The sequence below is a fragment of the Vitis vinifera genome, chromosome 19, assembly GCF_030704535.1.
Source record: "Vitis vinifera cultivar Pinot Noir 40024 chromosome 19, ASM3070453v1".
NCBI classification, from domain to species: domain Eukaryota; kingdom Viridiplantae; phylum Streptophyta; class Magnoliopsida; order Vitales; family Vitaceae; genus Vitis; species Vitis vinifera.
The window spans coordinates 2,266,028-2,282,380 of record NC_081823.1 but is presented as its reverse complement, the minus strand read 5'-3'; the positions used below and the strand labels follow the sequence as shown (position 1 = coordinate 2,282,380).

Genomic DNA, 16,353 nt, shown 5'->3' with positions numbered 1-16,353 from the left:
TTAATCAATATCACGATCGATATAATTGTTTTTTCATCGATATTTAAGTAACCCATGATGTTATTAATTAGTATCAACAAATAGTATAAGAGTTTCCATTAAAGATCCTATTCAACTTATCTAATTCAATTGAAGTGGGGGTATAGTACTATTTGAAGCTCTCATCATGTCCTTAAAGATCCTATTCAACTTATCTAATTCAATTGAAGTGGGGGGTGTAGTACTATTTGAAGCTCTCATCGTGTCCTTGAGGATACTTCGAAATAATTTATTTTTTAAAAATATTGAATAAAAAAATATCAAATAGTGAGCATATCCAATGGAACCCTCTTCCAAAAGACCCCACAAAAAGCACTTCACCAATTTAGATATTTCATTTGAGAGCCGTTGCTCTTCATGTCCTTACAAACACCCTTCAATGCCCGTAACCCTAATGCCATTGTGTCATCCACAACTATATTTGGCGGTAACATTTGGTGGGAAAATGCAAGAAAATTCACAAATCCCATTAATCCATAGCCCAGCCCACTCCCTCCTTAGGCGCGTGTCATCTATTTCCGGAGGAGCAAAACCAATGGAATAAATTAGCAGCTCATATTTGATGTAAAAATAATTCCACGTGTGTTAGGAGCGCGTGGTGTTAAGACCAATAATGTTCAGAGTGAGCCTCTTCTCTACCATTCCGCCCTAGGAGTCTTCATATTAGTAACAGCAACAGCGAGAAAGTTAAGAGAAAGTAGAGAACAAGAAAAGAAAATATTTCCTCTTAGCCAAACACTCCCTTACCCTAATGTTAATGGGCACCCAAAGGCCTCGGAAGCTGAGCGGTAGGTCGCTGTAGAAGTTTGATCAATCAAATTTTCTAGGGTTTGGTTTCGTTTCCCCAGAATCTCTCTCTTCGATCAATCAATCACGAGGTCAGTTTTTTCTGCGTATGTGCACTCGAATCGAACACCCAATTGAACAGAAAAAACTCGAAAAATCAACACCCATTTGCTCATTCTAGCTATATATACACATTTATACCTTTGGTTCTTGTCATGCGATTGTCGTCGGGATCGGTTTCTTCATCGAAGCGAGTGAAAAATCATCGTTCGAACTCTCGAACTCGAACGAAGCACAAAAAACTCGACGCCATATGCGAGAAAACCTATAATCGGAACCGCGGCGTTTCTGGCGAATCAAATGAGGGCAATGGTGGGGCGGGGTCGGCGGGCGTTGATTCAGAGCTGCGGCGGAGTTCGAGGGTCCGCCGCGCTCCTGTTTTGCTTGATTCCTCGCCGCCGCCATCGAAAAAGCGGCGGAGGATCGACTGGAATGGGGAGAGTTTCAGTAAGAGGAGGGAGAAAGGGAAGGCGGTGGTGAGGAGTTGTTCATCACCAGGCGAGGATTCAGGGGAATTGAAAGAAGGAGAGGTTTGGAAATCGAGGTTGAGATCTAGGGCTAAAACTAAAAGGGTGCGTTTTGTGGAGAAGGATAAAGAGGCATCAGCGAGTGGGAAGAGGAAGCTTTTCAGGGATATGGATGGGTGTCGGGAAGAAGAGACTATGGTAGAGAGAGAATTGGATGAGAAGAAGGAGGAATTGGATGGGGGAAAATCCACAGTTGTGAGGTCGAAGAGGCCTGGGAGGATTAAGGCTTCCAATGTTTTGGGGAACAGTGAAGAAGAGATTGATTTGCAGAGTAATAAAGGGGTTGAGGATGAGAGGGTTGAAGTGGAGATGTTAGTGGATAAGGGAGAGCGGGATTTTTTGGTTTTGAACAGTGAAATGGACGGTGGAAACGAGGTTGAAGCAGTAGAGGGTGGAAACGAGGTTGAAGCAGTTGGAAACGAGGTTGAAGCAGGGGTTGGAGCAGTTGGAAACGAGGTTGAAGCAGTGGATGGTGAAAACGAGGTTGAAGCAATTGGAAATGAGGTTGAAGCAGTGGATGGTGGAAACGAGGTTGAAGCCGTGGATGGTGAAACCGCAGATTTATTGGAGAAAGAAAAGAGTGAAAACCAAAATGGTTTATCTGGTAATGACAATGTGGAAACTATTGAACAGAATGATAAGCAGATGGAACATCCAGAGTGTGTGAATGAAGGAGAAAATGAAAGAGATGTTTTAGAAGTTGGAGTTGCTGCAAGCCAAGTGGAAGATGTAGTGGACCATGATGGCCAGGATGCTTGTTTGGACAATCCTGATGAAAAACCTGTGGAACCCGAGAATTCCATGGGGGTTGATAAGTCCAATAAAGCCTTGGCATACACACTTGGCAAACCTCGGATAAAAGAGGGGAGGCGATGTGGTCTTTGTGGTGGAGGAACTGATGGTAAACCTCCGAAGAGAGTAGTCCAGGATATTGGTGAGAGTGAAAATGAGGCATGTAGTGGTTCTTCAGCTTCTGATGAGCCTAACTATGACCCATGGGATGGATTTGGTGATGAACCTAGCTGGCTTGGACGTCTCTTGGGTCCTATAAATGATCGTTATGGTATTGCTGGGATCTGGATTCATCAACACTGTGCTGTTTGGAGTCCTGAGGTGTGGTTCATTGACCCATTATTTTAGTTCATTTTAGTGGGTATTAAATGCAAATAACAGATCTTGCTATTCTTATGTAATAACACACAAAAATTGTTGATCATATGCACATCTTTTTGTGGTTTTCTTCTTTTGGTTGCAATTGACTGTAGGTGATTGCTATACTCATTTATAGATTAAAAAAAAAAAATTGTACAGTGGTGTTATTCCATTTCATTGGTTGTTGATAATTACTGGGTATGAAGTGACCAAATATTAGTGTCCTGTTTATGATTTAGTTGATATTGTTTCCAAGAATTGACCAAATATGGACGTCCAAGGGTTGAGTATGGGTGCTGAGGGTGAATTCTTATATATTTACCCTTTATTTGCGAAGTATTCTTTAGAACACCTCAATGTAATACTTCACATGTTTTTAAAACCTCTTTTATGTATGGATTTTGAAACAGATTAGAGTGGGTTTAATTAAGGCATCACTGTTTGTAATAGACTTTATTGATTGGTTCCTCCCCAAATACGAGAGGGGGTGGTGGTGGTGATTGTTTATGTTTCTCTCATCTTGTTCTTTGTCTTTTGGTGCCTTTATTTTTAACTTTATTGAACTGTTACTTTGCGATTTTCACTGATAAAGTAGATGCTATCATTTAGGGGCATCAAACTCCTCATAATTGTTTTTAGTGTTTTATTTATTATGCTTCTTAGTATGCTTACTAAGGTACTTTATCGATTTTTTTATTAAGACCTATAGCTATAAATCTATGAGGTCACTAATGATTTTTATGATCTCTTCTTCTTTTCTATCTTCTTTCTTTCTTCTACAACATGGTATTAGAATGTGGTTAACTAGAAGTCTCTAGTTTGAGTCTCTCCTACCATTTCTTCCCTCATCTATTAATCTATAATCCATAACTATTTATTTGTCTTTCTACACACGGGGTATGGACCGCAGGTGAAGGATGGGGTCAGCCTGGTATGCATAAGGCATGAGGAGTCCCAATTGTTACTTCTATTTTGTTTATTTGGTACTCCCTGTCCCTGTATACTTCCTGCATATTTGGGTTGCCCCTGTTTATTAGGTACATACTAATTCAAACGTTTAGTTGTCTATCAAAAGAAGTGCCTAAGAGGGTGCTACCTGATTGCACAGAGGGTATGCAATGGTTAGAAAAATAAAGAAAGAACGATATGCAACAGAAAAAAACCACTATCTGGGACAATACCAAATATCAAGACAATCAATCAAAGAGTTTCTCCTTGGTTCCCAAATCACCCGCCGCAATGGGAAAGCTGCAGGTGCTCCAGCTGGTGGTGTGCCCACTTTTTTGGTTTGGAACTCTTTTTAATAATTTTTTTTTTCGATAGGTAAAGAAAAGTAGGGGACACCAAAAACAATGACCTCAGAGTATATAGGAAGTATATAAAAGAAGCCAAAAGGCTCAAACTAGAGGGGGAGGGATAAAAACAAAAAAATCACCTGCCCTTACTTAGAACCCAACCAATCAATGAAGCTTACAAGCGAAAAAGGGCTCAAATCTACAGATTACAGGTTACATACAAAAGAATTTTTCAAGACCACAGGTTAATAATATCTTTACTTGCCTATCAGAATGAAAAGGTGCTTGACCTTGAGAGATTTCATCTCCTTGGTCCTCCACTGCAAATATTTGCACATTCCTTCTTCCAATGGTCTCTATCAAACATAAAAGGGGCTGCCCTTCACACAACACCTCTATTGAGAGTTGTCCTGAGGCTACTTTTCTTGCCCAAAAATGTGCTTCACATGTGGATCTAGTAATCCATATCGGGCTGCCAGTACCTCTTTTCAAGTAGCATCTCCAAGAATTATATCTCCTTTTTTCATCCAAGAGAAATCAGAGCCTAGGTCAAGTCCAAACCCACTGATCCCCTTAAACCTGTAAAGAGAGGAAAAACCTTTGCTTAAATGACAGAGCTAGCTCCTGCTGACCTGAAGTAGGCTGCAGTGGCCTAACCCCCGAAACCCCAGAGGATATGTTCTAACCTAGATACCAAACTATACATGTGCACGCATATACCTAAAATTTGGCCTCTAAGTGAAAAATGCATGGCTCCGCTTTTGTGGAATTGTATCAGGAGAATGATCAAGTTCCATCAGTCAATGGGTTTCACTTGGTTGACCGGATATGGAATCAACACAATTTGTAATAGATGTCTCTTGTTGATCAAAGATTAATTTTGTTCGAGCATTGTAATATAGCTTTATGATGTCACATACTTGTGTGGAATCAAACTCATGCAAGTGGGTTTGAGGTAGAAATTGTGTCAATGCAACACATGCAAACAAATTTGTGGCAAAAATTGTATTAATGGTTGCTTACTTTCAAATCTCCATTTTAATACATAAGATTTAGGGGTTTTCCTTCTTGCACTTTAATAATTTCATTTTGTATCTATATATTTGATTCCCAATTAAGAAAATATGATGGTCTCTCTTTCACTTGAGTTGAAGGCTCGATATACCTTTATAAATTGATTGTTTCTAAGTAGCTTATTTGGGACTTTTTTTTTACTAATAGACAACAAAGGTATGTACTAAGAAGCGCAAAAAAGAGGGGGCACACTCTTTGTATATAGATAGTATACACAAAACATCACAATACAAGCATCAAATATATACAACTCCTTCAAATGAAACATGGGACCACTCTAGTAGTGATTTAATGAACAACTCCTTCAATCTTTGATCTAAATCATCAAGAGTCCTTCGATCATGCTCTTTCCAAATTCACCAAAATAAGCAAATCAAAGCCATGCGTAAAACAATGCTTCTCTTCTTGTCTAGCCCCTTAAATTTCCATTCAAGGAGGAGGTTTCTCACTGAAACCAGAATTCCCATTTCAAGCCAAAGACCGTTGACACATGGCACTTTTGTCTTATCACAATGAATCAAGATGTGATCAACTAATTTTTCATTAACTTTACAAAGGTTGCATCTATTGACCATGGATCATCCCCTTGTTCATTAACATATCTAAAATTAAGACATTCCCTTAAATAGCTTCCCATGTGAAAAAAACATGTTCAAAGGGGAGCTCGGGATCCCCAGATTTCTTTGATTGGGACTACTAAATTGCTCTCAACACTTGGGGATTTGTAGTACAAATTGACACTAAAATTTGCCTTCCTATCGTCTTTCCAAAGTAAATTGTCCTTTCCTTCTTACACTTTCAAAGGGTAAATAAGATCTAGAAATTGGGTCACCTCCTCTATCTTCCCATCTTGGAAGGGTCTTCTAAATTGAACTTTCCAATGGCTATCTCCACCTCTTTCTCCATCCTATAAATCTACAACTGTAGCATTTTTGGAGGAGGCTATTCCAAAAAGCCTAGGGATGCATCTTTTAACTTAAACCCTCATGCCCATCTATCCCACCAAAATCTTGTATGTCTACTAGAGAAGCATAGCTTTTTTGGGACTAGTAGAGACACAAAGCAAGAATTTTATCTTAAGACTCAAAACACTATGATTAGACAATGCCTCAAATATGGTTATTTCTTCATAAACTAGGAGAATATCAAACAAAGGCCGAGAAAGAGTGTACGCCAAGCACACAAGTGCTACACAAGTTACTAAAAATTAAAAATGAAAGCTACACAAATGTTAAATATGAACCCTTGAAGCAATATATGTTAGCAATGAAAATCTAAAAAATGCAGTTCTCCTAACCTTTTGAGGATCTTGCTGACTGTGCAAACAAGGATATCAAAGTTTCTATACCAACTTGGTAGTCTTTTTTTTTTTTTTTTTCTGTGCTCTTTAGAACCCAATTAATGCCAAATAGGGGGAAAGGTCATAAACCTTAAGTTCAAAACTGCTCAAGTTTAGAGTGGTCCCATGATTCATTGGAAATGGAGAACCCCTCTATTTTGAATTTCTTAGATGCTCTTTCTGGTGGTTAGCTTTGCCTTGTTTTTTAAGGCTAGCCATGTATTTGTTTGGTTCTTGCTTTGGCATGTATTGTGTATACTGCCTGTATACATTGGGTGCACCCTCTCTTTTTTGCATTTCTTAATACATGCTTTTGTTGTTTACTAAAAAAAAAAAAGAACTGTTCCAAGTTGACAATTATCCTTAAGCAGTCTATACCTCCTTTGTGTACAGTTTTCCTCATAAAGTGGAGGTTGTACAATTCTCCTTGTATAGTGGAGGTGTTTAGTCTTACTTTGATCAGTATTTTGTATTTGTGGGGAGGATGTCTCATTCTTCTATTGTACTTCTTTCATAATTAATATATCTTTTGTTGCTGGTAAAAAACAAAAACTGCTCAAGTTGACTTATGTTAATCAATTTATGAGGAAAAAAGGTTGACGTGGCCCCAATTACTTGCATAGACATTTATGGCTTGCAAATTTATGAGTTGAGCTTTTGCATTGCTATATATATATATATATTTCAAATTCAATTCACGTTACTCCCATCTTTCTTGGATTTAATCTGATGGAATTTGCACTTTTTTTTAAATATTTTTTTTCCTTTTTCTCTTACTTCTAGAACTAGGATTCAAGGTGCAATCAAGGAAAGGACACTGAATAGTATAGTTTAGAATCCAGTTCAAGTGATAGGTAGATTGGAGACCATTGCCATGAAATTCATTCTATTTATTAGACAGAGACTAATATTTTCTGTTATTTTCCTTCAAACCAGACTTCATAAGGCTTTATTATCTGAATGCCTTTTTATTTTTATTTTTACCTTTGTTTGTATTCTTTTTTCATTGATATGCTCTTAGTTGGATTTTTTTAAAGAGGACATTGGCTAGTTAGCAATATTACTTCAGGTTTGGGTTGGCCAGCCCTCTGTTCTGGGTCATCTTAATGCTTGTTTTTTTCAATGCATGGATTTTTCCTGATGCTATGTGTTTATATAAGTTTATATCAGGGCTTTCAAGTCTTGCTATATGATAGAACATGTTAATAGGAAGTCAGTGGCAATCTTTAGTGTTTGTTTTTCAGCAACTTTTATCTTTACATATTACCACATGCCTATCAAAAAAAAAAAAAAAAATCTTTACGTATTATCAAACATGCATTCCATTTTTCTAATTTATTATCTATGCATATTGCCTGCTGGAAGTCACAGTTTTTGTTATTCTTCTCTTCTTTTCATTCAAATATCATGTTACGGTTAATCTCCATTCATTATGATATTTGCAGGTTTATTTTGCTGGTTTGGGATGCTTGAAGAATGTTAGGGCCGCACTCTGCAGAGGAAGAGCATTGAAATGCAGTCGCTGTGGGAGGCCAGGTGCAACTATTGGATGTCGTGTTGATCGGTGCCCAAAAACTTACCACTTGGTTAGTTAGTTGATGATCATTCAACAAGAAGTCATCCCCTTTTTCCTTATTTCCTTTTGTTTTATAGAAGGCAGTCATCTTTATGTTAAATTTCAAATGGATTTTTCTGACACATATATTATTTTTAGCTTCATCGTTTTTTGGCTTATATAATTGTTTTTTGTTGCAGCCTTGTGCACGAGCTAATGGTTGCATTTTTGATCATCGCAAATTTCTTATAGCCTGCACAGATCATCGGCATCTCTTCCAACCTCATGGCAATCAATATTTGCAACAGATAAAGAAAATGAAAGCAAAGAAAATGAAATTGGAAATAAGGAAGGTGTCGAATGATGCTTGCCGGAAAGATCTTGAAGCAGAAGAAAAGTGGTTGGAACACTGTGGTGAGGATGAAGAGTTCTTGAAACGGGAGAGCAAGAGGCTCCATCGAGATATATTGAGAATTGCACCTGTGTATATTGGAGGCCCGGGCTCTGAAGGTGAGAAACTATTTCAGGGTTGGGAGTCTGTTGCTGGGCTTCAAGATGTCATCCGGTGCTTGAAGGAGGTTGTCATCTTACCCTTACTGTATCCTGAGTTCTTTAATAATCTGGGGCTTACGCCTCCTAGAGGTGTTCTTTTGCATGGTTACCCTGGAACGGGCAAAACTCTGGTAGTGCGGGCATTAATTGGATCATGTGCTCGTGGTGATAAGAGGATAGCATACTTCGCACGGAAAGGTGCAGATTGTTTAGGAAAGTATGTTGGTGATGCTGAGCGCCAGCTGAGACTCTTGTTTCAGGTTGCTGAGAGATCTCAACCTTCTATCATATTCTTTGATGAGATAGATGGATTGGCACCTTGTCGTACAAGGCAGCAAGATCAGACACATAGTTCAGTTGTGTCCACTTTGCTTGCTCTATTGGACGGTTTAAAATCTCGAGGTTCAGTTGTAGTAATCGGTGCAACAAATCGTCCTGAGGCTGTTGATCCAGCTTTAAGACGGCCTGGAAGATTTGATAGGGAGATCTATTTTCCTCTGCCATCAGTCAAGGATAGAATTTCTATTCTCTCACTGCACACACAAAGATGGCCGAAACCAGTTACCGGACCCTTGCTTAATTGGATTGCAAGAAAAACTGCAGGCTTTGCTGGGGCTGATCTGCAGGCTCTTTGTACTCAAGCAGCCATTATTGCTTTGAAGAGGAACTGCCCCTTTCAAGCACTTGTGTCTCATGCTGGAGAGAAAGCTCCTGATCGTAATCGCTATCCCCTTCCCTCCTTTGCAGTGGAGGAGAGGGATTGGTTGGAGGCTCTTTCATGTGCTCCACCCCCCTGCTCTCGTAGAGAAGCAGGTATGTCTGCAAATGAAGTAGTATCCTCTCCACTTCCCACCCATCTTATATCTTGTCTACTTCGACCACTATCCAGCCTGCTTGTTTCCCTGTATCTTGATGAATGCCTCTATTTACCTCCTCTTCTTTACAAAGCTGCAAAAATGATTAAAAATGTCATTGTTGGTGCTTTGAGGAAGAAGAAAATGCCTAATGATCATTGGTGGGCCCAAGTTAATGATTTGCTTCAAAAGGCAGATGTTATAAAGGAGATAGAAAGGAACCTGTCATGTCTTGGCATTTTAATTGGAGAGGCTGGTTTTCCATTTTCTGATGCTTTAAATGATGATACTGATGAAGACAGGGTGAGGTTTGACCCTTCGAGGGCATACCACAATGGAATTCACACTACTTTGTTGCGAAATATTTCGTATACATCAGGAAAGAAATCAGGATTTCGCATTTTGATTGCTGGGAGTCCCCGGTCAGGCCAGAGGCATCTTGCTTCTTGTATTCTCCACTGTTTTGTTGGGAATGTTGAAATTCAAAAGGTTGATTTGGCTACAATTTCACAGGAAGGACGCGGAGATGTACTAGAAGGGCTAACAAGAATATTGAGTATGTTCCCCTTTCTTTATCTTGTGTTTTATTGTGTAAATTTGCAGAGAATGTGTAGTTCAACCTTCAAACTCCATAAACTTATCATCTAGCAATGCCTCTAATTCCTAATATGCTTTTAATTTAGTACTCCTTTATTGTCATCTTCTTTTCTATTCAAGCAGCATGGGCATTCATTTTCCTAGTTTAATTCCCAATTGCAGTCTGCAAACTATAGTTGTGAGTTCTAGCCAAATGCAATCAGATTAATTGGTGTGACTTCTTCAACTTGTTAGGATAATGAGTCTCTCTCTCTCATTGGTTCTTGAGTATCATGCATTTCCTAATAGAGGACAGCCTTAAGATGGTTGCCTATGAACAAACAAGGTGGGCTTGGGCTTCTTTCTTTTAGGATTTTAAGGAGAGGGACGGGGAACTAAGGTTATGGCAGCAGGGAAAAAATATATAGTTTACAACAAGTAAAGAGAAGATAAAGAAGGGATAGAATATACGCCCCCCACAACAAACTAAACAGAAATACAAATTAAAAGAAAATAAAAATCTTTGAGAATAAAACTTTTGAAGGAATGGATGTTCCTAAAAAAGTATAGCCTATAAAAAAACTATTCTTAAAAAAGTATAGAATTTTTGGAAATTAGGCAGTTTATAGATAATAGAGACTTTTTAAAAAATAAACAATTTTTAGAAAATAGAAACTTTTAGAAAAGGGAAAGTTTGTAACCCGCTAGGGTAGCCTGATTGGTTACAATGAACATTGGGAAGTGTGGTCCCAGTAAGTGGCACATGGTCCTGGGTTCGAATCCTGCCACTGATGATACCCTGAATTTACCTAGTGTTGGTTGTTGCAAGGCGGTCAGCACCTCGAGATTTGGATCCCCAGGGAGAGTCCTAAGGGCTTGGCCATGGAAGGTTCCTCGGTTATAAAAAAAAAGGGTAAGTTTGCACGTATGAGGGTTTATTAAAATAAGAAGTTTCAAAGAAAAGGGACTTTCTAAATTCTAAGAATGAGTCAAGTTACTAATAAATTCTAAGTACGAGTCAAGTTACTACCTACCACTGATCGACTCCAAGTAAACAAATTTGTAAAATTATTCAAAATAGCCAGACTTCATTTCGTTGATAAACCCTAAGGGGCTCTTCCTTGTCATTTTCTCTTTCTAGTTTCTATTGGACTGCTGATTGTGTTGGTCTTTTAGATTTTACTTTAGGAATCTTTACTTGTTCAGTTGTAGTTTTGGCTCTCTATGTCTCTCTCTTTCACATTGATTCTTGAGTAGAAGATGTTTTCTCTTCCCTAATTTTTGTTGAGCAGCTAACTTACTTGGTGTCCTGGATTTTATTTCAGGAATCTTTCCTTATTAAGTTGTATCTTTGGTTGTTTGTAACAATCTTCAACATACATTTTTATGTAAATTTTCTTTTATTTGGTTGCTTACAATGTGTTGTTTCTTGAAAAATTAATTTGTCAATTTGTTGGGTTTAGTTTCTTTCTTCCTTTAGATACTTGATTCTGGGTACCATTTTTTCCTAATGTTCCTTTCTCTCACATTTATCCTATCTTGTTTTGTCTATAGTTCATCTGGTCTTGATGATGGTATACATGCCCTCATTTTCTCGTTGTCTCATTTCTAGTGTCAGTATTAATCAAATTACGTATGCATGCCTTCATTTTCTTGTTGTCTCATTTCTAGTATCGGTATTAATCAAGTTACATTGATAATGCTCGTGTATTATACAATCTATGTGAAGCAACTGCATATTAATTATCACCTAATCTTAAAAGGTATTTTGTGGATGGCTTTAGCAAGGTGGCAAATGTAGGGAGGAACCACTATGAAGTCCTAATAGAACTTTTGTAGCTCAAGAACTTCTCTGTGATTGTGGTTCTTAATTGATAATCTTTCATCCAGTAATATTGACATGTACAAGCTGAGACACAACCCCCAAAACATGCTTGAACAAGGAAATTCTTGTAGCAATGTTTGTATTGCAAGAATTAAGAATTGATTTTGAAAGAATCCTGATAATTAACTATTCTTATGGCAGTGAAATGCACTAGTGTGGGTTCATGCATGCTATTCTTGCCTAGAATTGATTTGTGGGCTATAGAGACATCTGATCAAGATGATGAAGAGTGTTCCTCTTCAACAGACCATCAATCATCTGAGGAAGAATTCTGTATAACAAACAGTCAAGTTGTTGAAAAGGAAAATGTATCCGGTCCAAGGGCATGCAAATCCACTGAGACAGGAGTGCCTGAAGATGTTTTGCAGAGAGCTTCACATGCATGGAGGTCGTTTATTGAGCAGGTGGATTCCATGTGTGTGTCCACGTCTTTGATAATTCTGGTAAGAATTGGATTTTGCCTCTCTTAGCTGGTAAAATTTGTACCCTAGTACAGGCCTATGGATCAAGCATTACTTTGGAAGAGAAATATATTACTTTTTATGTATAACAATGACAGACAAATGATATTAATATATGGTGCTTAAGATTTCTATCCTTTACTAACCTTGCTCTTCTATGTAATTTATGTCATCCTGCTGGTGCCACACTGTTTTGGTCTGTCATATGAGCTAACCAATAATCACAATTTATAATATGTTGTTTGAGTCATTTATAGATTGTAGCATTTCCTTTTCTTTTGCCATCGGCTATCCATACTTTGCAAAAGTACCATGATTTTGAAAGTGATTTTAACATTCTTTGTATGCATTTTTGTTTACACCAACAGGCTACTTCAGATGTGCCATATGCAGCATTGCCTAAAAGAATAAGGGAGTTTTTCAAGACTGATATATTGAACTACAGTTGTTCAGCTTCTTCGGAACACACTGTACCCCAATTCTCTGTGCAGGTTGATGGGAACTTCAATCGTGATACGTTGATTGATTCATCAGCAACAGAATTGTCGAGGGATTTGGTTCAGCAGTTTGTTCAGTTGATTCATCATAGAACTCACATTCTTACAAGTGTTTTCGAGGAGTACAAAGCTTGTGATACAAGTCAAGGTAATAAAGATATGGTATATCATGGTGCAGATCATGTACTGGCCAATGAAGGTGAGGATAGAGCTCAGTGTCCTGAAGAATCTGTTGCAAAGGTCCCATCTCCACCAAACAGTAGAACTGTGAAAGGGAAATCAAACCTGTTATTAGCAATATCTACATTTGGCTATCAAATGCTTCGATATCCTCATTTTGCTGAACTTTGTTGGGTCACATCCAAACTCAAAGATGGTCCCTGTGCAGACATAAATGGACCATGGAAAGGCTGGCCATTCAATTCTTGTATTATTCGTCCTAGTAACTCATTAGAAAAGGTAGCTGTCGCTTGTAGCCCCAGCAATACTAAAAGCAAAGAAAAATTTGGTCTAGTTAGGGGCCTAGTTGCCGTTGGTTTATCAGCATACAGAGGTGCATATGTATCACTTAGAGAAGTTTCCCTTGAGGTTCGAAAGGTTCTGGAGCTCCTGGTTGATCAAATTAATGCTAAAATTCAATCTGGAAAAGATAGATATGAATTTGGTCGTATTTTGTCACAAGTGGCTTGCTTGGAAGATATGGTCAATAGCTGGGTATACACACTACAGAGGTATTTCACTATTTTCATTAATATGCTTGTGGGTTCATCTTCAGTTACATGTTTTTGTCTAACAAATATTCCTTCTGTTTCAGTTTAGAGGTGGACGGTCAAATGACAGTGGTAAACCCTAAGCCTGGTACTGTAGGATCTTCAAGCTATGCATGTGGGGATGATGTGGATAATCTAATCGAAAGCAAGGAATGTGGACCAAATGTTTCTAACAGAAGCTCACATGAAGAAGTACCAGAAGAAAGGCCTGAAGGATTTACTTCTGAAAATACTGGATTTGTTAATTTGCACAAAGGAGATGTCAATTCTGGTGATCCTAATCTGAAGGAGGGAGTTCCACTCTCAGAAAAGTCTCCACTTCAAACAGCCTTCTTGACTGATTCTGCCCCTGTCGAACAATTTCAGAGTTCTTTGGCTGCCAACTTTTTGGATGGTAAAGTTCCAAACATGCATGATGGGACTTCTAAATCATTCAAGTCAGAAAATTCTGTGAAGTGTATGGTGAATAAGGGAGATTCTGGACTCTGGAGACAGTCTAATGGATTTGCATTCGTGGAACCCGTGGTCCATTCTGAAGATTCCCTATGTAGTGCAGGTGAATTGAGTGGCCTTAAGTTGTCTAGCTGTGGAAAGTTTTGCAACCAGTTCAATGGTTTATCCATGGCGGAGACTGATATTCCACCTCCAGATGGTAAGTCTATCCCTGATGAGCCTATTGTCAATGTCAACGTCTCTTCAATCAAAACTACAAATATTGCAGCTGATTCAGGGGTCATTTGTTTGTATCGTTGTTGTGCTGAATGCCTGTATACCCTCCATAGTTTGATGCAGAAAATTCTCATTCGTGAATGGGAAGTGAATGGGACCTATTGGACGGTAGAGGATGTTCATGATGTTGTTGCATCATTATCTGTTGATCTTCTTTCAGCAGTTAGAAAAAATTATGCTGCTGAAAGTTTCGGCAATTTATTTGACAAAAAGATGAGACAAGAAAATCATGGCAAATTGTCTGAATGTCAGGAAATGAGCATATGTCAGTGTAAAAATTCCGGAAATAGGTTAGTAATGCCAATTGAATGTAGTTGTCACTCATTAAACAAGAGTTTGTCTGCAAAAGCAAATCCTTCTCGCCAGCTTGATTTAAAATTCATCTACAGAGATGGTGTACTGGTCCCTATAGATCTTGACAAGGATGTTTCTTTTCACTGTAAATTCGAGACTTTGTGCCTTTGTTCTCTTATAGAGTGGATAGTAATGACCAAGCAACCTTTTGATTGATATGATGTTGTCACAGCTTGGGTTGGTCTTTGCCTTGGCAATATTTGGTTATCATTGCGGAATTTAGGTGTGGAACTTCCCTTGAGAGATGTAAAAAATCACAATTTTGTCGAGTTTCAGTTCAATCCAGTTCCTCCTCTTCTTACATGAGCAGCAATTTAAGGGCATTGCTTTATTTTTTCCTTTTCTTGCTACACAGTCCTCCAAAGCTTTTGACTCTCTGGGTCGAAATCTGCACCTTGTAAGTATCATTTGGGGTTTTTCCTTTGGTTGATTTTATTGGAACTATATATAAATATTTACTGGCTTCATATGTTAAATGCCTTTGTTAAATACTCCATTGTGTTTGTATGTCACAATTTTTGGTCATTGGTTCCCTTATGGAGTGCAAATGCTTCACTGCCTGTTTGTTTCCCAGGAATTGCATCTTTGAGTCAAATGGATCATAAGCTTAGCTTTTTCATAGTTTTTATTTTTCAGCTGGTAGTATTTTTCTTCATTTGAGATTTAAGTTCATGACAGTATATCATCTTAATGTACTTGAATTGGTTTTCCTTTTTTGCCTTTGCTTTGTTTCATATCTGTAAAATAATTTCATTTCAGGTGATCAATGTATCCATCTGTTTTCTTTTTCTTCTTCCAAGAACATGATTGAGGTTGAGGGAAAACTTTTGGTTCATTTATATTGTTGTGAAAAATGCGCTAAGAATTTGGCAGCACATGGTTGATTAGAATTCATTAGAATTTCTTGTATTTGAAGACTGACTTCAAGTCTTTCTCTGGTTCTCCTGATTTTAGTTTAGAAACTTTGGTCTTCCTCCACTTTTTCTAATAAATGGGCCTGCTGACTCTTCATTCAGCAGTTCTGTTATCATTAATGTTGGGGTACAACAATGCCGCTTTTAAGATGATGTTGAATAATGGTTCTTATAATAGGCTCGTGGGGTGATGTTGAATGTTATAAAAGGTTTGACCTTCCTTTACTAGACTCCAATTGGTTTTGAGATGAGATGGTCAAAACCTGATCCAACAAGTAAAAGCGCATTTAGATTAACAAGTCTATACTATCTATGTTCTCCCTAGGAATAATACTATATCTCAATGTGCCCACCTTTCCAATGGTGTCAGTGAAGGCTCAGGCAAGACTGGACCTGTTAGGAACACTGGCTTTGCATACTGACTTGCAGCATAGTCACAAAAGGGTCCTTCAATTTCTTGACATATTCTTATAGAGATTGCATTGCAGTGTTTCATGGCAGTGATAATGCACTCGTGGAAGGTGAGACGTTCCCCAAATGATGCTGATATGAAGTGCAATAACCGAGCTTCATGGGGTGTGAACACCTCCTTTGAGGAGGGGTAACCAGGGGTGGCTCAGCTGTGATAGGCCCTGTCTCTGCTAACTGCAAGCTGGGACAAGGTTGCGGTCAATGGCTGGTGCACAAACCGTATTGTAGCATAGGGACTTAATGCCTAGTTTGGATGTCAAATCAGGAATCCATTATGCAAAATCATAAAAAAAAAAAAAAAAAAAATCAGGATTCAAGGCACGTAGCGCAGCTTCAACTTGGTCAGCAGTGAGGTCCATGGCGATGGTGAGAAGGTGGTTCAAGAAAATGGGGATGACAGCCGTGGTTTCGGCCCCTGGGGGAAGTCCTTCAACTTGGGGGACGGTTAGGGGATTGAAAGAGA

At 38.5% G+C, this 16,353-nt stretch overlaps 1 protein-coding gene across 1 annotated transcript; it reads left to right on the top strand.

Annotated features, from left to right (window-relative positions):
• Positions 1 to 366: 366 nt before the first annotated feature.
• LOC100243511 (uncharacterized) lies at positions 367 to 14,981 on the top strand. Its single transcript, XM_010645864.3, has 6 exons — positions 367 to 2,525; positions 7,718 to 7,858; positions 8,028 to 9,789; positions 11,836 to 12,137; positions 12,524 to 13,383; positions 13,467 to 14,981. The coding sequence occupies exons 1-6, from the start codon at positions 1,041 to 1,043 to the stop codon at positions 14,659 to 14,661; spliced, it is 5,745 nt and encodes a 1,914-aa protein (XP_010644166.1). The 5' UTR covers positions 367 to 1,040; the 3' UTR covers positions 14,662 to 14,981.
• The last annotated feature ends 1,372 nt before the right edge of the window (positions 14,982 to 16,353 follow it).

Coding starts and splice junctions, on each gene's coding strand:
- LOC100243511 (XM_010645864.3), top strand. CDS start 1,041: ATGCGATTGTCGTCGGGATCGGTTTCTTCATCGAAGCGAGTGAAAAAT. Junction 12,138..12,523: donor CCACGTCTTTGATAATTCTG/GTAAGAATTGGA, acceptor TTACACCAACAG/GCTACTTCAGATGTGCCATA. Junction 13,384..13,466: donor TGGGTATACACACTACAGAG/GTATTTCACTAT, acceptor CTTCTGTTTCAG/TTTAGAGGTGGACGGTCAAA.